At 43.2% G+C, this 25,764-nt stretch overlaps 1 protein-coding gene across 1 annotated transcript in view; it reads right to left on the bottom strand.

Moving 5' to 3' along the window:
- Positions 1–25,764, bottom strand: part of ZFPL1 (zinc finger protein like 1) — a 630,942-nt gene that overhangs the window by 235,847 nt on the left and 369,331 nt on the right. The window contains exon 6 of the mRNA XM_044075813.1: positions 14,460–14,651. Within this exon, the coding sequence (XP_043931748.1) occupies positions 14,460–14,651 (192 nt within the window). The remainder of the gene's footprint in view (positions 1–14,459; positions 14,652–25,764) is intronic.

Below are 25,764 nucleotides of genomic sequence, written 5' to 3'. Positions count from 1 at the left end.
TTTCTTACATTCTTAAACATGATATAAAAGGAGGTCATCCATGTCAGCAGCATTCCCTGTTTTGGGGACATTTCAAGCATTCAATCTATGTTAAGAAAAGGTATCCTAAGGAGCCTCATCTACCCCAGTTTAAAAACAGGAACAGTAATCAGTTGCAGCAACTGATCTCCCTAAAAATCTGTAGAATTTTCATAGGGGAATAAAATGTAACTTATGCATCTACCAGAACAACAGATTAGTTGGTATGTGTCAGTGCACTGTAAACTGATGGAGTGGACACCAGAGGCACCTTTTCTGGGCAACAATGAATCTAGCACTAGCTCAAGCTCCTCTTCTTACCTGTAAAGCCTCTCCAGATTGAGTGCAGCCAGATATTCACATCAAAAAACCAGTGCCATGATTTCATTTATGCAGGTGTGCTCACTCGACTTTGTAATGAATGCCTACTTCTAGTGACACCCAGTCTACACAATAAAAACAATGCTTTAAGCCGAGGCATTGCCACAAACAGGAAACTCACTAAATTGAGATTTTCACTAGCATTCTCATGGATAACGTTTTAGTCCTTGAAGAAAGGAAAATGAACTATACTGTACAAACCTCGCCAAATCTACCCTTCAAACTATACACTAACAGTATGAGTGCAGATGCAAACAAATCTGCAATATTCTCATTTCAGTACTACTGCAATATTCAACAAACAAATAAAAATTCACAGGGAATTTCCTTAAATCCGTCAATCAGTTAAGACAGCCAACATGGATAAGCCTTCTTTAATCGTTTGTAACACAGACAGCTTCATACACTTTCGAAGAAAAGGCTGAACACAAAAATATAGGCAGGCTTGGTGGGGTAAGTACCCAAACAGGATAACTAATACAGTAAACTATATCATCAGCTCTACAATCAACAATTCCATGACATGTAGACAGATATGGACATCTGTACACACTGCCTCAGACTAAAGGATATATAATGCATACAAACAAAGGGTGGAGCACAAGCAGCCTTAACTCTGAAACTGGCCTTATCCTTAAATAAAATTAAATCACAACACTTCAGCTAGCAAAAGCAAACTCTCGATGACATATGAAAAGACTCTGTCAGAAACGGCTACTGCTATCCACTCTTCATCAGCAAGAGTACAATTAAAAAAAAATCACACACTCATTAGATGGAAAAAAACTAAAAATCTTATGGCAACAGTAGATGGAAAACACAAGGCAAGGGCAAAAAGTTGTTGAATTACAATGAAGTATCATCCTGTACTCCCACGTTAAATCACAGTTCTTTAATTGACAACATGTGCTCAGCATACACAGGTGCACAACTTAAATATTACAAACCAAGGAACTATAGATGGAATAATGTCCTGAATCTATCAAAAATGGAACTGAGCTGGTCTCATCTGACAGCAGCAAGACCAAGTCTAAAAGAAATGAATAAGATGGCATCAGTCTCAGACCAGCAAAACATATCCCATTATATGACTGAGAAAACTTAGAGAGAACTTTTAAACTCCTTCTGTGTATGAAAGTAAAGGGGTTATTTTATCTACTCTTACTTATCGTCTCAAAAAGAGCCTTATCAAATACAAGACAGCAAGAAGGAGCAGAATAAATACTGGCTCATACCAAATTAGACAGAAGTTAAGCCACCTGTCTGGAGCAAAGTATTAATACTGTATCTCACCCAACCACATTACCTATACGTATTTGCTTCAACATAAATAACATACTGCAGGAAAAAAGCAGCATTCTCCAACCCATCTGTGCATTCTAAATCATAGACTACAGTCAGATAAATCAATAAAATACAATCAGATCAAGATGGTTGTCTTTAGCCAAACAGAAGGGGGATATGCTCCAACACAGTCAAACAAACAAAGGAACTAACAATGTATCTCTGAAACCTTAGAGAGTCCAAAAAACATTAATTCAGTGTGATGTTTAGCCACACAATATGATGTTCTTTAGTCTATAAAAAAGAAAACCCAAAACAAAGAAAGCAAACCTTCAACAGGCACTTGACGTCCAGTTAGTTGATAAGACAAAGTCAGCTCAGAAGTCATTATTCAAGGAGGTTTCATTCCTCTTGGCAACTTCACTAACTGACACTAATTTCCATTAGGCTTAGTGCCTCATGGTGACTTCAGTTCAGCACTCTCAGATCCACTGATCAGATTTCTGTCTTCAAGATAGGTCATCACATTTCCAACTGTCAAACATTCCTTGGAAAGACAATCTACAACTTCAAAGGGTAGCCAAATGAAGACACTGCATACTTTTTAGACTTGATAAGTTTTAATAATCTCAGACACAACTTCAACTTTTTAATATTTCCAGCCACCAAATCATTACCAAAATAGACTATATGCTTCTCTGCAATTTTAAAGGGGAATGAGAACAAGCAGGCTGCCAGATGCATATTTTGTTCTGGTAATTAGGAATATGAGAAATGATGGCCCTTGGTCTGAAGTCTGCACTATTAGGTAATGTTTGTAAAGCATGTTGTACCTCTGCAAACTGCACAGTAGTTAAAATATTAATATGTAGAAGAAACCACAGCCATTCCACTAACACTGCCAAACTTGGGCCATCTAGCCTTTCAAGGACTCTGAAGATTCTCATGTTATTTTGCCAGGAACGGTTTTCAAGATCCTCAAGTTGTTTAATTATGTCTTGTTTAAGAATGAACTCTAGATGTGTAGCTCTCTCCTTTAAACATCAACTAACATTTACTGATGCTTTGTCCAAAAGGGGAAATATGACAGACAGATGTGGTTCTTTTCAGATACAGATACTGCACCTCTACTAAACTATAGAGGGAAGGGCTAACTTCATTCATTCAGAACACTTCAGCAGTATGATGTTGCAGCTTGGATGCTGCCACCTTCTCCAATGCATCACCTCAGCTTTCTAAACTGAATTTGAACAGTCCCTATGGCTTAAGTAGTCTGTAATAGTGCTTCCCTGACCATGAAGCAACTGCAAGCCCACAATGATCCTTTGAAGTAGTCAAACCAAAGTGAATCCTTACAATCCTTTCTCTATCAATGTTACATTTGATTTTTTTTTTGAAAATGGACACCTTTTACTACTCAAAATAAAGCATGTTATGCAGCCAAACTAAGCACTCCTTTGCAGCTTTTATTCACATAATATTTAAAACACAACACAGCACCCCCCAACTTAAAAAAATGACTTTCATATTTCCTTCATCAAAGCAAACTGAAAACATTTCAAATATTATTAGGAAATATCAGGAAAGTAAATAGTGCGGGAAGAAATAGCCAGGGAATTGTTATGGCTAGGCTTGTATAGGTCCTAGGGCAGACAGCCTAGTACCAACCTATGAACCTTAGTAATGGTTTGCCCCTGAAAGAGCTTCCATGAACTGCTCATCTTCTACACAATAATTTCTAAATAAACATTTCAAACTGAAATCCTCTCTTCTATTTACTAAGGAACTTTTAGTGGCATAAAACCACCACTTAAAACACTTTGCAACAGTCAACACCTGGATACTTGGATATACTGTGATACACAAGCAATAAAACGCAAAAACAATGATGAATAGGACTATGTTCTTTTGAAGATGCATTTGACAGAACAAAGCAAATCATAATCAAACAACATGTGAAGATGACTTTCGCTGCATTCTGAAATCCATAAGTCATTTCCTAAACTTTGTGCATAATCAAAGAAATACATACTCAGCTCCCCCACTGTTGTAATCTCTATCCTAACTTCAACACCACTGAAACTTGAACTCACATCTATATTCCTAAAACAATTTGAAACTCAAACATTAATATCTATATAGTACCAAGGAACATATTTTAAAAAACAATTTGACCATCCAAAGGAGACTGCCCATTCTTCAAAATATTGCATCCTTCCCTCCTTCTCAAAGAATATCACACCATTGCTCTCCCCAGCAAAGGAAAACAGAAAAACGATACGTATGCATGTCAACACAGGAAAAAAAAAAGAAAGAAAAATACATACAGACACTTTAAACATGCATATATATTTATATTCAAAATAAGAAGTTATGTACTCACCATAACGTTCCATCTGAGTAGGTAGCTTCATTTGTCTGCAACCTGTGGGTCTTGGATCCGAGCCGGCAACTTGTTTCAAGCGAATGGATCCGAGCTCCTAGCTCCTCCCCTCACCCATAATCCCCTGCTAACCCTCCATGACCTCAGATTGAGTTTGCCCCTCAATATATACCCAAAAACGGGTATCCAACTAAAATAGATCCGAAGAAGGCCAGGGGGAAGGAGGGGGGGATGGTTGCAGACAAATGAAGCTACCTACTCAGATGGAACGTTATGGTGAGTACATAACTTCTTAATCTGAAGTAGGGAGTTCATTTGTCAGCAACCTGTGGGACAGAGTCCCCAGCTACCTGAACCTTGGGTGGCCATCATGGAAGGATATTGCGAAGCACCGCAGAGCCAAAGGATGCTCTCCCTCTAGAAATCACGTCCAGTTTGTAGTGGTTAATAAAGGTATGAGATGAAGCTCAAGTGGCTGCCGAACAAATATCATCCAGTGGAACTCTAGACTTGAAGGCCGCAGAAGTAGAGATGGAATGAGTGGAATGTGCGCAAACTCCTTCAGGTGCGGGTCTCCCAGAGGCTTGGTACGCCAATAGGATACATTGAGAAATCCTGCATGATAGAGATACTTTTGATATTGCTTTCCCCAAATTAAATTTGGCAAAGGAAACGAACAGCTGGTCGGATTGTCTATGACCAGCTGTTCTATGAGTATAAAAGCGAAGCTGCCTATGAACATCTAATGAGTGCAGCTTGTACTCTCCTTTATTCTGATATTTAGGGAAGAAAACCGGTAAATTTATGGATTGATTTATACTGGTTTCTGATGCTATTTTGGGAAGAAAAGTGGGATTGATCCTGAGGTACACTCTGTCTGGGTGAAAGATCAAATAAGGAGACTTCACAGAAAGAGCTTGAAGCTCCGAAACTCTTTCTGCAGAAGTGATGGCTACAAGGAATGCTGTTTTCCAGGACAAGAATTTGAGATCTACTGAAGCAGCGGGTTCAAAAGGTGGAGCAGTCAAGGCTTGAAGAACTGATCCCACGGTGGTACGGCTTCTTTTATAGGGGGTCTAAGCAAGAAGGTGCCCTTGAGAAAGGTTTTACACAACTTGGCCGACATCAAAGGCCCTGTATCATGTCCCACATGGTAATGTGAGATGGCTGCCAATTGCACTTTGACGGTTGAACAGCTATCGCTTTCCTGAAAAAGTTCGGTTAGGAAGTCTAATATGGATGGAAGAGGAGCCGTAAAGGGATCTAGATCATGATGCTCCGCCCAGATGGAGAAAAGTTTCCATTTACTGCGGTACACTTTCCTGGTGGAGGGCTTATGCGCTGCCACAAGGATGGCTTTGACTGGTGAAGAGATACCGGGAGTCCTAACTAGAAGTGGAACTGGAGCAACCAAGCTGTCAGTTTCAGATTGTCCAGGTTTGGGGTCGGTAAGCCCGATGGATGGGAGATTAGATCCAGACTGGGATCCAGAATCCAAGGAGGATTCACTAGGTGAGACCGCAGGTAAGGGAACCAAATTTGCCGAGGCCAGAATGGGGCAATGAGGATCATCCTGCTCCCCAACCGCGAGGCTTTTTGTAAGAGTTGCAACATCAGGGGTAGAGGAGGATAGGCATAAAGTAGACCGGGTGGCCAAGCATGCACCAGAGCGTCTCTTGGAGTTTCCCCTGGAGGGGGAATCAGAGCGAAGAAATTGCCGCATTTGGTGTTTGAGGGAGACGCAAAAAGATCGCAGCAGGGTTGCCCCCATATTGCGAATATCTGGTTCGCTACTAGTGGATTGAGAGACCACTCATACGGGGTAAGAAGGGTGCGACTGAGTTTGTCCGCTAGGATGTTGGTCCATCCCGGAATGTGCGTTGCAATCAGAAAGCGGTTGGTGGAGATTGCCCATTCCCACACTCTCATGGCTTCGCGGCATAGAGGGTAAAGATCTGGTTCCCCCCTGTTTGTTGATGTACCAGACAACCGACATGTTGTCCGACTGAATTGCAATCGTTCCTATGGGGAGGAGATTCTGAAGCGCTTGCAACGCGAACAGCACCGCTCTCATCTCCAGAACGTTAATATGTAGGGAGGTCTCTGTGTCGTTCCACGTACCTTGGACTGTCCTGCCTGAAAAATGCCCCCCCCCACCCGAGGTGGGAGGCGTCCGTGGTCTCCGTGGCGAGAGGGGGAGAGGTGTAGAAGGGACGGCCCGTATGGAGGTCCGAAGCTTGGAGCCACCATAATAGAGCCCTCCTGCAAGCCTTGCTGATAGCAATGGGGTGGTGAAGAGGAAGGGATAGAAAGGACCACTGCACTAGAAGTGTCCATTGCAGTACCCGCATGTTCAGACGGGCGCATGGAAGGAGCGTAATCGCTGCCGCCATGGAGCCTAGTGCCCTCAGGACCAATTCCGCTGGTGAAGTCTCTGATTGGAGGATAGCCCACACATGGAGTTGCAAATTCCAAATTCTCTCGGACGTTAAAAAGGCTCGTAGCTCTCTGGTGTCTAATCTGGCTCCTATGAATTCTATGACTTGTGTCGGGGCCAGAAGGGATTAGTCGGCATTGATGGTGATGCCTAACTGTGGGGCTAGGCGGAGAAAGAAATCTCTGGCTGAGCAAAGTAGATGCCTTGTTGGGGCGGTCAGGAGCCAGTCGTCCAGGTACGGAAAGACCTGTATTCCCTGGAGTCTCAGGTGGGCCGCAATCACTGCTAATACTTTGGTGAACACCCTGGGGGCTGTGGCGAGGCCAAAGTGAAGGACCCTGAACTGGTAGTGACTGTCTCCCAGCCGGAAGTGGAGGAATCTCCTGGATCGTTTGTCCATTAGAATGTGGTAGTACGCATCCTTGAGGTCTATAGAGCACATCCAATTGTTCTCCCTTAGAAGGGGGAGAATAGATTGAAGAGTGACCATTCGGAATTTTTCCTTGGTTACTGACAGGTTCAAGCAGGAAAGGTCTAGAATCGGTCTCAAGTCCCCCGTCTTTTTTGGCACCAAAAAGAACCTGGAGTAGAACCCTAATCCGAGCTGGTCTTGGGGACGGGCTGGTTGACTCTTTTTCTTAGCGGCTGCTGAATTTCTGCGGCTGCGGCCTCCCTCTGATCGGGTGGTACATCGGGGAGGTTCTTGAATTTGGGGACATGGAGTAATGGTATTTTGTACCCTCTGGATATAATGCGAAGCACCCAGCGGTCTGTCGTGATGGACTCCCATGCCGCTAGGTGCTCCGAGAAGCGCCCCCTGACTGCCTCCAGAGTGGAGCGGCCGGGCAACCCTTCAGGGCTGCTGCGTGGGCCATTCAGAGAAAGGTTCTCTGGACCCAAAGTTTCTCGGTGCCCCTCTGCCCCTGGGGTGGTGTCCTCCCTGTCCTCCTCTGCCATGGAAGGACTGGTTGTCCGGAGCGGGTTGGGAATGTTGCAATTTCCGGAACCACATCTTCTTCTGACCCTTTTGGTTCTTCGAAAAGGACCGCTGGGGAGCAGAGAAGCGGACTCCGACGGCAGACAACGTCTTCCCGTCTTTTTCGCTCTGGACAAGTGTCTCGCGAACCGTTTTGCCAAATAGGGCAGAACCATCAAAAGGGGAGTTCACAAAAGACGCTTTAAAAGGCTCCGCAAAGTCACAATGACAGAGCCAGGCCTGACGTCTCATGACTAGGTCTGCTCCGCTAGCCCTAGCGGCTCCCTCGGTGGCGTGGGACAACAGCCGCAAAGAGGTATTTGAAATTGATCTCAGAGTGGCCATTCGGGTGGAGTACAATTGCTGGTCATCCGCCGATATGGACTCAGGAGGGGAGGCAGCGTATTCTTTGATAAGATCCCGCTGCATCCTGATGACATGTGCCATATAGTTCAGAGACCTTACCGAGAAGGTTGCTGAACTAAAAACTCGCTTCCCTAAGCGGTCCATCAAGCGGGACTCCTTGCTCAGTGGATGGACTGAGGGGCTCTCCTGAGCTAGTTCCCTCTTCGTGGCTGCCGCCATCAGCATGGCATCTATGGGGGGGCCCTTGCTCCAGTGCGATCGGTCTGAGGGGGGGCTTAGTATTCTGTCCGGGCGTTTTGGTATTGGCTCCACGGTGTCCGGATCCTTCCACACCCTGGTGGTAATGAGGTCCACCAAGGGGTCGGCCGGAGGGGACACCCAAGAGGTAGACGGGCCTGCTTCGAATGCCTCCAGAAACACGGACTCGTCGGAGGAAGACTTGGGGGCAGACCACCCACCTCTGATCCTCAGCATCTCCATGATGTCTCCAAAGGAGACATCCTCAGGGGGTGATCTTGAGGAGCCTTCCCCTTCCTCCAAGTCCATGTCCTCAGTTAAGGACTCAGGGGAGTCCACGTGCCTCCTCTTGCACTTATGCTTGCGGGGCACTTCCTTGGGGGGGGGCTGTCCGAGGAGGCCTCGCCAGCAACATTCTGTTCCAATGGAACCATCTGGGACATTGAAGCAGGCTGTCCCTTTGGCCGGGTGATGGAAGCCTGGCCCAGCAGAGAGGGAGTGCAGGGAGGAGCCGAGACAAGGACCGGGGGTCCGGATGTTCTCAACACAGCCCTCTCCACAACATCGAAAGCCGAGGGGGAACCACTCTCTCTTGGATCAGAGAGTCGGCTCCCACTCGGATCCGATGAAGGGATCTGAACCGGCGCCGAGACCATCGGATCCGAAGGACCAGTGCGCTCCGACCTGGACGGAGCCAAAGGCACACTGAATCCCTCGGATCCGAAGCTTGGGCCACAGCTCCGAGAGGTCGGATCCGACAGGCTCGAGGGCAGGGTCGGATCCAAAGTACCAAGTACTGTCGGCGCCGACCCACCCCCGGCTCCAACGCTGCTCGGCTCTGTACGCTCCGAACCCGGATAGCGGGTCGGAGAAGGAGCAATAGGATGGAAAAAAGGTGTCGAGCTCCCGCCCAAAGGGGGGGAGGCAAGAGCACTCCCATCTGCAGCTGGGCCTGGATGAACCTTTGCATCAACCGGTCCAAGTCTGCATCGGACATACTGAAGATCGATCTCGAAGAGGTCACCAAGGCAGGCCTGGAATGCCGCCTCGATGGAGATCGGGCCTCTTCCTCCTCGGGCCCTGGGGAGAAACAAGGGGATCGGAGCAGAGGAGGAGGAGACCTAGAAGCAGTGGAGGGAGAAGCCCGCTTAGCTGGCGGGGCCGAAACGGAGGTCTCGGCCTGCCGCTTGTGGTGCTTCTCCCTCCGTTTCTCCCTCCTGGCCTCCGATGCTTTAGTGGGAGTTTGAGTCCCAGACGGAAGAAGGGGGGCAGGAATGGCAGCAACCACAGCCTGTGGTGGAGCCACGGGAGCAGGGGAGGCCAGAGCTGAGTCCGGGGGTAAAAGTCCCGCCAAGACCAGCTTCGACCTCCGCTCTTTCAGTGCCCTGGGGTTGAACGCTGCACAAATGGTACAGCCTGAGGTGAGGTGTTCAACCCCAAGGCACCGAACGCACCGAGTGTGGCCATCAGCCGGGGAGAGCTTATGGCCACACTCGGTACATTTAGAAAAAATGGCTTTTGGGGCCTCAGCCATACTTAAAGAAAAAAGTAATGTTACACACACACACAGGCCCCAAAACACAATGCACAACACACACTCTCTAATGACCAGCGAAGGGAGGGAAAAAACTACTTAAAAGAAATTATTTTTTACTCTACAGGAACTTAACACTTACACACTTAATATTTTTGTGAAAAAATAAAAAAGTTGACAGAAAATATAAACTTAACTGCCAAGTACTAGACGAGCTCACAGGAATCCAGCTATCCACAAGCGTAGCAAACTAGATCTGAGGTCATGGAGGGTTAGCAGGGGATTATGGGTGAGGGGAGGAGCTAGGAGCTCAGATCCATTAGCTTGAAACAAGTTGCCGGCTTGGATCCGATATCGGATCCAAGACCCACAGGTTGCTGACAAATGAACTCCCTACTTCAGATCCCATTTTCTTGCAATCACACTGCCAGCCATGGGCCCTTCACCTCTGCTCCAAAACATTTTCATTTCCTTCATCTTGGACTGCTAACCTCATGCATACCTATGGGGCATTCTCCCTTAATTTCCACCAGAAGTTTGCATTGCAGTGTAATACTCCACAGATGGCCTGAAGCTTAGGGGTGAATACCAAGCAGGCAGGAAGTAATCACCCAGGCAGCCACAGATGAGTATTTAAGTCCCAACTCCTCTATTTCCTCTACATCTGTTAGAGAAAGACACAGTATTTTTTAAACACCTTTACTGAATAATCACTTGCGACGTAAACACATTTACACTTATATAAAAGTAATTAAACTGTATTAACAAGATAAACATCATGCTTCACATATATTGCTATATATCATATAATCTAAGCAACATTACATAAATTATTCAATTCCTGCCCCGTTTTTTTTTTTAAAGAAACATCTTTAATAAACTATTAAATGAAATAAATGAAAACAAACCACACCAACACAATCCTAGCTGCAAGCATTTTACATCACAAACCATAATGACACACTTCCAGATGTAAACATTATACATCACTTATAATCTACCCAACATTTTCAAGTCAAACATTACATAGCTCATTAAGTCCTGCCTTCTTTTAAACCTCATTCCTCCCCCTGTATGTATTGTTCCTATGATTCCCATTTTTTCATATGTAATTTGCTCCTACCTTTTTCTAAAGATCTCAATTCCCGTTGTTTTATCTCTGTTACTATACTACTTCTAACATAGTTGGTTTAGATTTTGATTTCCATTTTCTAGTAACTGCTTTTCTGGCAGCCACCATAATTAGACACAGCAAGGCCTTACCATGTCTAGGCAATTCCGATTCTGTATCATAACTCACAAAAATCATCTCCCTAGTCACACCAATCTTCCCACCCAGCATTTCAGACAGTGCATCCTGCAGAAAATCCTTAAAGTCTGCCAACTCACTGCACTCTCAGAAAATATGTTCCAAATTACCTTATACTTCCCTGTCACACCTCCACCATTTGCTATCTACCCGAGGAAAAATTCTCTGGAATCTACTTAGGGTACAAAAATATCTATGTAAACACTTCCAAGCAAAAATCCTAAATCTTCTAGATTTTGTTGCGTATTTGGGAGACAAACATATATCCTCCCATTGTTTCTTTGTGAATTGCTTATCCATTCTCTCTTCCCAATCCTTTTTAACCTCCGCTGACTGATTCTTATAGTTATTATACAATATTTTATATGCTGTACTAATTATTCCTCTTTTAATGGCAACTTCTGTTCTAGATTCTACAAAAAACTCTAACAGTGCTGGTCTTTCATTTTGGACCCTGAGAAAGACACAGTGTTGGTCCTGATCACACATGCTCCTGCTCATCCTTCAGCTGCCTACAGATTATGTTGCCTGGTGTGTAAATCCCTGACCAGGCCCCATACATTCTGTCAACATCCTGCTATGACAGCCAACCTCTATTGGGGATCAGGGCCTCCCTCCTGCAGGATTGTTACGCAAACATCGGTAATTCGATCTCACCCTCCTCAACTGGCTCCTCCAGTGTCAGGGCTGTTGCTCAATCCTGGGTTGCATCACAGTCAGAGAAACACAAAAGGCATGCAAGTACAGCAAGGTGCACGGACTGAACCATAAACACAAAAACTGTCCAGCACCAAAGGAGTTTAGAGAAATATTATTGTGGCAACTCCAAAGTAATAAAGCAAACTGGTTTCGGCAATGGTAATGCCTTCTTCAGTGCTATTTTGTGTTTATTGCATCACAGTCAGGGCATTAACATTCTGCACCACACAGCCAGCAAGCACAAGTGCTTTATTTCAGCATTAACTCCCCAAATTCACTTTCATGACATTACATAAACATCTTTCAGCACAGGGAAAGCAAAATGATACAAAAATATAAGCCAAGAAACAAAGCCAACTTAGTACTCCATCCTTTTTAACTTTGGGTTTAAACCATTAACAGCAACTTCACTGTTCCAGAACATCACCTACCTGACTCTATGTTACACCAACAAAAACATCTGCCATCACCCCCTTCTTGCCAGCCTCTAAGTCTTCAGATATAACCTTGGCATAGTTATCTCTGTGCCAGAATTCACAAGTGTCTTCCTCGTTCTGCAATACTGGCTCTGAATCTGGTAGTACTGCAGGCGGTGCAGTGGGGTTATTAAGACTCAACTCACAGAGGCCCTTTTTTGTACTTATCTTTCTTTCTTTTGATTACTGCCCGTAGGATATGCCCAGTGCCACCCCTTCTTGCACCCAATTTATCCATCTGTTCCTCTGGCAGCTTGCCTACACATTTGTTCCCCAGTGGAGGTAAAAGTCAGGCGTTAGGCAGCAGGCCAGTATGCACATCCTATAGACTTTCGTCTCTTCTGCACTCACAGCAGCCTTAAGAGTTCCACTAAAGTTGCCTCAGGGGGTTCATGAAAGTGTCTGTGCATGTGCGACCTCCTATCCAGGCACTGCACTGCTTGCAGTGCAGAGCTCACTTAGCTCTAAATGCTGCGGTAACTGTCAGTGCAGTGAAGCAAGGTTCCTCCCTCCCCCCAGAAAGGATAATCCAGTGTAGGCTGCTCATTCCTCATCTTCCCCACCTGGTACCTCCAATGCCTATGCCACTAGTCAAATATGACTTGGCTGGGATACAGTTAGGACTTTATCCCTTAGGTCCATGAGGAAGAGTCTTGCTATCACCTTTCAAGGAAGAATTCATGCCCTGGACTACTGTTGTCACTCTCATCACTACCTCATCACTGCATCTCTTCTGCAAGTACTGCCTGAAGAGGGATAAGGATTTTTTTCCTGCTCTCTTATGCCTATTTACATTGGTGTTCACTGTCTCACCGTTTGATGTTTGCTCCTTCCTCTTCCTAGCTAGGATGCCATCTCTCTATTTTCATACAGCCTCCAGGCCTTGTCATGTGACCTTACTTTCCATGGTGTACTCTCCATAACATGACAAGGAAACTAGGAAAGTTCAGCCACACAATATCTCCTGTCTGCCTTAACCACTAAGCAACTCCAGCACAGGCTTGTCTACCCTGGTATAACTCAGAAGAATCTTAAACCTCTCTGACTTCATACCTCTCTGCATCAACCTCTCAACACTACACATACTTTCATATGAAACTGGTGTTTTTTTATAATCACTGCTTTAGTCAACAGCTCTGTGGGTCTAACTACCACAGAAGGTAAACTCTGTCACTGAACACTGGCTACCCACTGGGTTAGTTCCACAGCTTATTTTGCTCTGCCACTAGATGGGAAATCAAGTTATGTCCCCTGACATCTCAAGGAACTGAAGCATGTGAATGTTCTCCCTTCATGACTCACTTTACAGGCACTCTACTTTCCACTGCAGGTGCTAGACTTCTGCTTACATTTTTTTAGTACAACTTGTTCCATGTGGGGCATAACAGGCATTCCACTTGGTCACTTGCTAACACTTGCATCACTCATCTTTATTCAGCCACTTCCCTGGATGCACTAGTCGCACTATCCTGCAGGCCTGCCACTACAACCCTAAGGCATGTGGATAGCTTAATGTTTCTTTGTCTGACTCCATAATCTGGCTGTTTGTTGCCCTGGGTTCTCTAGTTTATATGCCCTGCCTCTGACATTAAAGAATGTCACTCTAACATCCATTTTCTTGACTTAAACCTGCAGTTAGCCATGAAGCACACTTACGTTGTGGTTATTTGCAGTCAAACTCACCAGCCCCCCCAAGCAATGACGTTTTATATTTTTTTAACTGTGCAAAACCATCAAACTGCTTACAAAGATAATACAGTATTTTTAGAGGTAGCGGAGTTTGTGCATAATAGACATTAACTCTCAAAACCATATCTTTCAGAGCGAAGCAAATTACATTTCTGAACTAGCCTTGCTTCATTAGAATGTTAAGGAGCAAGTTTCCAGGTCTTCTTCAGGATTACGGTTTGATCAATCAAAATGTGTTAATGAACAAATTTCTGATTCATACAACTGATAACCAATAATGTGGCTAATATGCTGTGATAAGCAAAAATGAACCCAAGGTGTGACTTTATAATTTCCAATAAGGTGTATTAAGGAAGGTATGACTCTTGTATTTCTGGCTAAGGCTTGCCTGAGTATGTTAAAAACTCTCACTAATAGTTTTCTACATACTGCATGGGTTATGCAACATGTTCCAGAAGAAATATTAGGCTTTAGGATCAGTGTGACATGTGAGCTTTGGCTGAAAAGCTATTTTGTAACTGTTCTTAAGTATTTATGTGGAAGATGTCGATGAAATATACATGACAACACACACACGTTTGCATGCAGACAGACACATACCCTGACTCATAAGCATGACCGATTAGCTGTCAAAGCCTGATCTTACTTCTTATTACAAATTTTAACTTACTTGCATTGATTGTCACGCTGTCACTAGCAAGAGCTCCCATGTTGATCAAAGTCTGTCCTTCTTGTATGCCACCATTGTTCAATCCTTTTGTATATTGCTGATGGGAAGGGTGGCTTGTATTAGAACTGTAAGCGAAGGTTGCTGGGTGTGCGCTCTTTTGAACATGGTCATCTGAGCTATGTATTGGTGTTGCTGCAAAAAAAAAAGTTATGTTGATACTAAAGATATACCTGATTTAAATGTTCTATACAAAGCAAAACTTGATGAAATGTGACTTTTGTTAGTATGCGACACATGCTTTAAAAGAGAAACACAAAATTACTCACCAGAGTAATAACTTTTCTAGTACCATTTTTTTTTTCATATGCTGACACTTCGCAATGTCAATCACCCATTGTGATAGCGCAGCCTGTGATCTTAAATGGAGCTGATGAATGTTATGTCTGAGCTAGGTTCCTTAAGTGTGGTTAGTGCAACATTATCTCCAGATTCATTAACAAAGTTCATGTGCAACAGGAGCTAAAGGATCCTATATCTACCAACGGTAACACCAGCCTTAAAAAGATGAAGAACATTTATTCCTGTGCTCTTCCTCGATTTCCTTGGAAAGTTACACTACTTACATTTCACTTAGACGTGCCTCCAAAGACACTACAAATACCACATCATGTTAGTCAGCACTTATTCAAATGTTTCAATGACATATACTGATTTTTTTATCCCTATATTCATCTCCCCAATGACTTGGTTAAAATATTGGACCACGACCTTGAATAACAATACCAGTTTTCCTTGCAGCCACAGTGGACTAGATCCTGCAGCTCTTCTGTTGTGAAGAACCCACCAAACCATTATGTGTTATATGCCTCCATGCCATATCAGTCAACTTAAATGAAATGCCCTTGTAAAGGTAGATGTACACAGTCAGTGTTTCTGAATGAGCCAATGCAAGCTATTCATTTTCAGTAAGACAACATCCACCTCCTTTCAGAATAATTTTTGACATTTTTTTTTATTCCCAGTCTTTGCTTTTGCTACTATCTGGTATGTTTTTCTTGGAATGCTGAGACAGAAATCACACAGGGAGAAGCAGGAAGAAGATGCAAACCACAAATAAGCAGATAGATTAAATACTTGCTCCAGATTGGAGTTACCAATGGGTTCTGAAAGATGGTAGATGGGAACACTGGTGATGCTCTAATTTTGTACCCAAGGATAGGCCAGATCCCTAGGCAAAGGAAAGTGACATGCAAGATGTCACTTCAGAAGGGGGGGGGGTTAAAGAAAGGTCTAGAGAACTATGGCCTGGTATGCAAAACTATAGGTTGGCAATCTTACCACAGTCAACAAGATACTGGTAGAAAAAGTGTTGAACAGGAGGTTGGTGGAGTTCTTGGGGGAAAAAAGTCACTGCAGGTCAGGTCCTATTAACACCATCTTAAAAAAGTTCACTGTGCTCAGACAACATCCATGGTGGTTTCCTAGTAAGTGCTAATCATAGCTTTGTTCAGCCCATCCTTAATCTAGTTGGCCTTGGACACTCAAATGGTTATGCAGATGCTTGGGGGACTTCTGCAGTGGTGCCATTATGTAAGGACTGCTCAACCACATCAACCATACAACTTGGGAACTACAAATGCATAGGCTTCACTAATATACTCATACTGCCATACTCATGGCTGATTTTAACTACCCCTCCATTAACTGGGAAGGGTATACTAATATGCAGGCCAAAGATTTTTTTGACTTTGTAATTTAAACATCCTGGAGCAGCTAGTCTGCATTCCCACTACAGGAACAAATATCCTAGACCTGATACTCACAAATATAGGAGGGGGCTGCACCCCCTCCCCCAGTGTTATGTCCTCACTGGTAAGATCAGATCACAAAGTAGTCTCACTTGAAATAAAGTTAAAATTAGCCCCCCCCCCACCTAACCCCAAAAACTTTCAGAACTTCTCTAAGGTAAATTACCCTGTATTAAGGGACAGCACAGGTAGTTTCTAAACTCCCCAAAATCCAGAAAACACAGAAACCCATGCAGAGATATACACAAAAGCCCTGTATGACCATATAAACAACTGCATAGAAACAGCAGTACCAGACTGAAATAAACCCTAAACTCAGGTCAGACTGCAAAAACATGCCACCCTGCTGGACCCCAGGTATTAATAGGTTATACAAGAAAAGAAAGACTATTCTGTCCAGAAGTAAGAGGGAATGTGCACAACAGAGTGACAAGTCCTTCATTAACCTAAATAAGTGAATCAGGGAACTAAAGTCTCTGAAAGCAGACCTTGAGGTAGAAATAGCCTCCAATGTTAAGGATAACCATAAATCCTTTTTCAGTTATGTCCATAATCTTAAGGCAATATCCAACAATGCGCAGACTTAGTTGTAGATGGCATCACCTATATTCAGCCATAAGACATAGCAAATCTGTTGACTGGCACATTCAGTTCAAATTTCACTGCCCCACTACCCCAGTTCTCCCCTAAGAAATACTCTCCACTACTCCTTCTCCAATTATCACCAAAAACAGGTTGCCACTGTGCTCTCTAAAGCTAAAAACACTGCTCAACTGGGGCCTGACAATATACCAGGTTGCCTCTTAAACAGCTTAAATCAGGACTTATCTGACCCACTGGGATCTCTATTTAATTACAGCCTCCAGACTGGCTTTATTCTGACAGAGTGGAGGACAGCAGCAATCATCCTTCTACATGAAGGGGAACCATCTACTGACCCAGGAAATTACACATCCAGAACTTTGACTGGTCTTATAGTACGGCCATAAAAAGAATAATCATGGACCTGATAAATAATGACAAAGAAAGCCTCCAAACACTGGACACTACCCAATTCAGTTTTGTCCAGGGCAGGTCATGCCTACTGAATCTGGTGGATTTCTTTGAGAAAGTTACTAAGGCCATGAATGAGAATAAGGTACATACTGCCTAATTCGACATGGCCAAGGCATTTGACACAATTCTGTACTCAGGTATTATAAATAAACTCACAAAACTGGACAAAAATCGCTGTGTCACCAGATGGATAGCCAATTGGCTCACGGACAGGATACATGCAGTTAAAATGGGTAAATCCAGCAAGAGGCCAGTTACTTGTGATGGGTCACAGGGCTCAGTACTGGGACCACTTCTGTTTGGAATATACTTCTCTGAAGTCAAAGCAAATGAGGAAGGCCCGAATGACAATGCTTGCCGACAACTGCAAGCTGGGGGCAATCACTGAATCCCCCACTGATGTAAATATCCTTCAAGAGGGCCTAGATCAGACAAATGAATGGTGCCAGAACCATGGCCTAAAACTAAATGCAAAAAATGCATTATCATACACTTTAGGAAGTCAAATACCCCTGCATATTACAACATCAATAGCACACCCCTTAGAGTAGACTCAGAGGTTAAAGATCTAGGAACACAGAGATAGTAGCCTAAACTTTGACTGCCATGTGTCCACGGTAGTGAGGACATCCTTTTATGTGGCACAACTTATAAGTAAAAGTATGGCATCCAGATCCAAGGAAACTACAGTCCCACTGTACTCAGCCCTGATTAGACCAATACTCGAGTACAGTGCACCATTTGGCATAAACTTGACTAGGCACTTACAGCAGCTGGAAAGACCTCCGATTCCTCACAAAGAAAATATACAGTGCAAACAACATGAACTACATGGACAGAATAAAAGCCCGATCCCTTTATTTTGTCTCCTACTGACTATTGAGGGGTGACCTATGCCTGACCTATAAGACACTCACAAATCCAGCCACAATGGAGCTGCTGCACATCTACAAGTAAAACAGCACAAGGTTCTCACATTCACTCCACACTGAGCTAATTGGGGAAGGCCACCGAGCTAATTGGGGGAAGGCCACTGAGCAAACTGATCTGTGATATACAACATTAAGTACCCTGTTTTCTGCTTATTTTTACGAGTTATTTATAGCACTTTTATTGTCTGCTACATACTTTTCTAGCTAGTTTCACTGTGTGTGAAGTATTAACTGGAAATTTTCTACAATTGTTAAGCATCTGTTTGGGTTTGTTTGTTCTGATTTTGGTTTCCCACCCTCCCTCCCTATTGGAATGGCTTATACTTGGTGGCTTTGCAGTTGCCCACCCCTGCTGTAAATTTGATCTGGAACATTCCTCCCAGTCTAGTGCCATTACCTCATTTGAGAAGGTCAATGCACTTAGTTTCTTAACCTTGAATTATCTTCTGCTCCTCCTTTCTCCCTTTCCACTTTACAAAAAAAAAAAAAGAAAACTATTTCTAAGCTTGTTTCCTGTCTTTCCTGTAAGTAGTCTAGTCCAGATACAGATATGTTGTATTCAGGACTGTTTGTGCCAAAGCCATTCTGTGTTGGAGGGAAGCCTAGCTAATCAGTGGGAGTGGGAAGCACCAGGTAGCTTATCGAAAAACACTTTATGCATTTCCGCTTAGCTAGGGTTAAACTATTCCCGGCACCATAAAGTCTGCTCTTTGAATTTTCCCTCAGAACTAGCCAGTTTTAGTTTTAACAATCAAATCGGTTTCTTTGAGCTCAGCAGTTGTTCGGAACTCGTTGTAAGCACTAAATAAGCTACAAATTACTACAGCACTCAACTTTCCTCACTTGTCTAGAGGAAAACAGTTTTTGATACTTAATAAATAAGCACCTATCCAGGCATGTCTAAGGGTCAGCTCACGGTGTTTTCTCCTGTCTACCTGATGAATCTGGGCATCTTGGAGCAATGCAACAATTGTCTTATGTACACAGACAACCCTCTCCTCCTACCACCCAACACTACAACCTGAGAGAGATGCACTTATACAGCCAAACTGGAAGCAAAGCTCTCTTCACCCAAGACTGGAGTAGACAATCACCAGGAGACGGTAAACACTTGCACCCCACCACACTCATCACATTGTCCCTCAAAACCTACACCACCAAAACACACACATAGAAACACAAAACAAACACCTACATTCGCAGAGGCAATCAATAAAAATCTGCTCAAGCAAAAGGGACATCCAAAGCAGAAACACAAGCAACCTCCACCCCCCAACACAACCCAAATGACACATAGCCCACAAACTCAGTGTGCCACTCAACCACAGCCGATAAGGCATAACAACGTACCCAACACTCTAGTCATAGGTGACTCTATAGTCAGGCACACTGATGTTCCACTCACCAAGCTAAACAAGAAGAAAGTTACTGTCAGCTGCCTGTCGGGTGCCAGGATCTGCCACATAATGCACGCACTCAGGTCAATCCACAACAAGTACAAATATGACTCTGTCAGTGTCCATGTAGGTGTGAATGACCCGAGACGTACCTCCCTGGACTACATGAAAAGAGACATGGAGGAGCTGTCCGATCTTGTAGCCCAGGCAGGCATGACCCTAGCCCTGAGTAGCATCCTGCCATTACCCAGAATGATACCACAGTACAAGGACAAAATGATTGACTTCAACAATTGGCTAAGCTTCTGGTGTCATTCTAAGGGGATCCAGTATCCGTCAGCCTGGGATGACACGACTGACAGACCACAATGTTTTGTCAGAGATGGCTTGCACCTGTCGCTCTTGGGATTCCGGATACTGGCTAAGGCTCTTGCCACCCCTATAGTGCCTTTTTTAGGCAAGGTTCAAATGACAAACAGGTACAAGCAAGCAAAATCTGAGGGTAATGCTACTCAATGTTAGAAGTCTAAACCTCAAAATGCACTCACTCAAGGCACTCTTTAAAATGGAGAACATCGACATCTGTGCAGTGACAGAGACCTGTTTCAAGGCTCCAGAGAGCACCCCTGCATTACCAGGCTATAATTCATACCACACCTTTTGGCCACTTAACCTGGAACGAAACACTAAAGGTGGAGGCGTGTCCATATTCATTAAGGATATCCTCACCTTCAGGCTAGTTGCTCAGCATAATGCATCCGAGATTATCCAAGTGCAACTAACTCTGGGCAAGACCGCAATCCAAATTGTAGCTTGCTACAGATCCCCCACCATGCACCAAGATTCACACTCCTCATTTCTTGATACACTGGAAAATATTAGGGTACAACCTAACATCCTAATAATGGATGATTTCAACTACCCCACCATTAACTGGGAAAACTACTCATGTACAGACTCTTTTTCCTCAACGTTTTCTGGAATTCATACATTCCAACACCTTGGATCAACTTATCCACACCCCCACCACGGGCAACAATATCCTAGACCTGGTCATTACAAACATGGGCAACCGGTGTTCCACACCAGAGGTCAGTTCCTCGGTCAGATCTGACCACAAGCTAATCACTCTAGACATCCACATCCTGCCCCCACCCCCCATTAGGGGAAACCAACATCAAAAATTTCTCCAAAGCCAACTTCACGCTTAAGACAGAATTGGAAAACCTCACGACACCTGTGCAGACGGACAATAGAGGTACGACTGCTGAATCCTACACAAATTCACTTTATAAGCACTTACACAACAGTATGGATCATGCAATCCCAAACAGAACCAAGATGCTATTCTCCAAAAAAGGAAGCCAATCTGGTGGTCCCCTGCCATAAACAAACTCTACAACAGAAGAAAGAAACTGTTGCAAAAAAGAGTAAAATCCCATGATTGGAGGAACTTCCTGGTCAGCCTCAGTAAGAAGCTGAGATCCCTTATAAAATCCTCCAAAGCTAGTTATGAAAACAAAATCGCCACTGATTCTAAAGACAACCAGAAAGCATTCTATAGCTATGTCAAGAATCTCAATGGCAACACTCAGATCTGCTCTGAGTTACAGCACAATGGTACTAAATATACAGAACCAACTGATCTTGCCAACATCCTGGCAGATAGGTTCAGTGCTAACTTTACCCCCTAAAGGGCCCATCTCTATACCCCCTAAAGGGCCCATCTCTATACCAGAAGAATGCAAAGTTCCTGTAATCACGGCTGCACAAGTAAAAACCACACTCTCCAAAGCCAAGAACACAGCTTCCATGGGACCTGACAGCATCCCAGGCTGTGTTCTACACGAACTACAGAATTAACTGGCACCCCACCTAAGTACCATATTCAATCATAGCCTTACCTTAGGCTTTATGCCCACTGAATGGTGCACTGCGACAGTCATTCCACTCCACAAAGGGGGAACCACCACGGACCCCGGGAACTACTTCCTCATTAGCCTGACAAGCCTGGTCTGCAAGACTATGGAACGTATCATCATGGAACTTATGAACAATGACATTGGTAATCTCCAAACTCTGGACTCCACCCAGTTCGGGTTTGTAAAAGGCAGATGGTGTCTGCTAAACCTGATAGACTTCTTTGAAGCGGTCACCAAAGACGTAGATGAGGGTAAGGTGGTTCACACAGCCTATCTAGATCTCGCCAAGGCTTTCGACACCATCCTCCACTCTGGAATTATAGATAAACTCACTAAACTAGGTATAAATCCCTATGTCACAAGATGGGTTGCCAACTGGCTCAACGACAGTACCCACATTGTGAAAGTAGCGGACTCCAAATCCGACTTCAGACCAGTGACAAGTGGAGTACCACAGGGTTCAGTCCTGGGTCCTCTTCTGTTTGGTATCTACTTCTCTGAAGTACAGGCTAACACAGGAGGTCTTTGGCTAACGAAGTTCGCAGATGACTGCAAACTAGGAGCCATAATCGAAACTCCTAACGATGTGGACATCCTACAAAAGGGCCTCACTGAGACAGATGCCTGGTGTCAAACCCATGGCCTCAAGCTCAATGCCAAAATGTGCATGGTCATCCCTTTTGGTAAAAACACTGTACCCATGAACTACCACACACGTGGTAGTCTACTTAACACCGAAAGTGTGATAAGAGACCTTGGGACACAAGTGGACAGTAGTCTCTCCTTTGATAATCACATCACCACAGTAGTCAGGAAATCCTTCTATGTGGCACACCCCATCACAAAAGGTTTCGCATCCAGGAAAAAAAAGGGGTCATTGTTCCCCTCTACTCATCACACATTAGACCCATTATGGAATACAGCACCCCTTTTGGTATGTACCTCACAAGACATCTACAACAACTGGAAAGGCCGCAGAAATACCTCACAAAGAGGAATATCGGCCTCAAACAGATGCCCTATGTAGACCGTCTCAAAAAACTCCAGCTTTACTCAGTCACATATCGCCTACTCAGAGGTGATCTCTGCCTAACATACAAAGCTATGTCAAACCCAGAGCTGCTGGACATGCTCCACTTAAAGAAATCCCAATCCCTCCAAACTACACGCTCTAGGGACCTAAACAATGTCACAACAATAAACAGAACATGCTGGAGGAATAGATTCCTGTTCCCGAGACTTCCCATACTCTGGAACCAACTATCTAGCTATATGAAACAAAGCTCCTCATTAGCACACTTCAAGAGAAATCTTGATGATTGGATGGGAGATAGGAAATTCACCCCGGAGATCACTTCTGTGGCTCTGCTCAACAGGGGCACAAGAAAATAATTTTCTTGGGTGGCAAAAGCTAGGGTACCATTTTGGCCAGGCTTATATAGGCCCTAGGGCCAACAGCCTAGTACCTACCTATGAAACAAAATATACTAGAGAGAGAGAGAGATACGTGTCTCAGAGATTGCCCCTTCTTTAGAACAGTTTCCTATTCATATTAAGCAGAGCCCTTCCCTGGCCTTCTTTAAAAGCAATCTGGATCGATGGGCAGGGAATGACAAATTCACAGCTGGGGTAGTGTCTATGTCCCTTATGGAAATAAGCAATTTGTAAGACACTCCATGTACAGGCACAAATCCATGCCATCCTCTTGCCCCTAGGGGCTATATACTGGGTAAAATCTAGTTATATTGTCTAGGCTTGTAAATATCCTTAAACCGTTAGCCTAGTCCTCTCCTATGAACCTATATGTAAAAAACAGACTCATAATCTCATTGGTATCCTATGTAAATATATGGAATGCACCAGAGTTCAACTTTGAAACAGTGCAGGGTATCTTCAATCCCTTAATGTTACTAAATATGGGTTCATGAAAGGCAGATCGTATATTCTCAAACTAGCTGACATCTCTGAAAAAATTACTGAAGTCATGGACAAAGGTAAATCTTCTAAACTGTCTATATGGACCTGGCAAAGCCCTTTGCCGCATTCTCCCACTCTAATATTACTAGCAAGTTAAGTCCAACCAGTTGGTGTCGAAGTGCTAAAGTATAACCAATAAAGAATAGTAGCACAACGTTGCGAGTCCAAATTTATTAATCCACAATTAGTTAAGCGCTTTCATCAGTATGACTTCGTCAGAACAGTTAAAATATAAAATTTCAGGCTTAAATAACCAATAATTTGTATTCATTGGTCTAACAATTACCAAATCATGTTTCAAACATGCCAAGTCTCATGAATAATGAATAATGAAGCCAATATGTATATACATCCAGCAATGAACGTGTTTACCATTACAATATATATGTGAAAAAAACACATTTTTAAAAAATATATTTTTTTTCTGTGTAAATTATAATACAAAAATACAAGAAAATAATTATTAACATTATTTTAAAAAAATATATTTTTCCTCCATATTAAAAATTACTTCACTGACCAGATTGGCCATTGTGTTATACTAGATCTGCCTTCTCTTTCAAAACAGGCATAATTGAAAGATGTTCATTGATGCCAGGGGCTTGGTCAGCAGCTAGTCGAAGCTGCCACATCAATTCCTTCTTGTGCAACCTGTTTTGACAATCAACCCCCCTCACATCCACTGTAACAAAATCCAAAATGCCAAACTTAAAACCAGTAAAATTACTACACAGACAACTGTGTTTGTATAACGCATTAGTATTTTTTCCACATTTAATATCGTATAAATGCTCGTATATCCTGTTCTTCAACATCCTTTCCGTCTTACCGACGTAGAATGAGGAACAAGAAGTACATTTAGCAAGATATACCAACTTAATGGAACAACAGTTTCCATTTTTCAAATAAATGTGACTTTTGTTAAGATTATTAATAATAATGTCGTGTTCCAGCATTATATAGCAACAATAATGACATCTACCACAAGGCTTACTACCATATGTGTTTCTCTGTTTCCCATTGGAGTTTCTAGAAACCTCAACCAAAGATTTTATGTTACTACCTACTTTGGTAGAAAAAAATTGGTTTATCACCAAGTACCCTGATAATTTCCGGATTGGTTCTGAAAATATTCCAATTCTTTAACAAAGTTGTTTTAACTTGAGAATAAAAGGGACTAAACTGAACTACACATGCCTGTTGAAAATTGGTACCAACCCTAGTATTACCACAATCAAAAATATCAACTGATTTGTGATTAGTGCTACCCAGTAATGGTTTGTACACCGTACCCCATTTTTCCAACAACCTCCTGTAGTATTGAATCAATGAAGTAACCCGGGTAGCCTCTCTCTAGAAACATTTTCCTTAAATTCTGGAATTCCAGTATCACATCCTCTTTTATAGTGGTCATTCTGGCTATTCTCACTGCCTGCCCTTTTACAATACTTCTTTTCTGGTGAATAGGGTGGTGACTGGTATAATGTAAATATGCATTGCAAAAAGTATTTTTTCTGTAGATCTTGGAGTGGAACCCGTTTTTTTTTTTTTAAATCTATACATCAAGGAAATTAATTTCCTGCTGATGGTATTGAAAGGTAAATCTTAAATACCTAGTAGTTTGATTTATATATTCCAAAAACCTAGGGATTCCTACTACATCACCTTTCCACACAATAAAGATGTCATCCAAAACTCTACCATAGTATGCAATGAAAATTCCATGTCAGGTTGAAAAATGTATTTTTGTTCCCACCCTAAGAGAACCAAGTTGGCATACAAAGGGGCACATGCAGCACCCATAGCAACTCCCTGCAGTTGTTTAAAGTATTCACAGCCAAAAAATATGAAATTATTCTCAAGAATCAGGCTTATCAACTCACATAAAAGAGATACCTCATCAGATTTTAAAGCAAAATGAGAAAAAAGAACTTCCTCAAAAAAATCAAGCCCTTCCAGTTTTGGAATACAAGAAAAAAGATCCTGCACATCAACTGTAAGAAACCAACAATCAGATATCCAAATATCTTGCTTGAGCTGACCCAAAAAGTCCCAGGAATCTTTTAACAAATGCGGAAATTTGTTGACAATATGTTTTACTTTGACATCTACATAAACCGCTAGGTTATGTGTCTTAGATCCTGCGGCTGCGACTATGGGTCGGAATGGTGGTTTCCTAAAATCTTTGTGGACCTTCGGTATCCCAAAGATGG

This window comes from Protopterus annectens, chromosome 6.part1 (genome assembly GCF_019279795.1).
Source record: "Protopterus annectens isolate FY-2018-M chromosome 6.part1, PAN1.0, whole genome shotgun sequence".
Lineage (NCBI taxonomy): Eukaryota > Metazoa > Chordata > Ceratodontiformes > Protopteridae > Protopterus > Protopterus annectens.
Note: the sequence above shows the minus strand (reverse complement) of the source record. Positions and strands in the feature narration are given on the sequence as shown.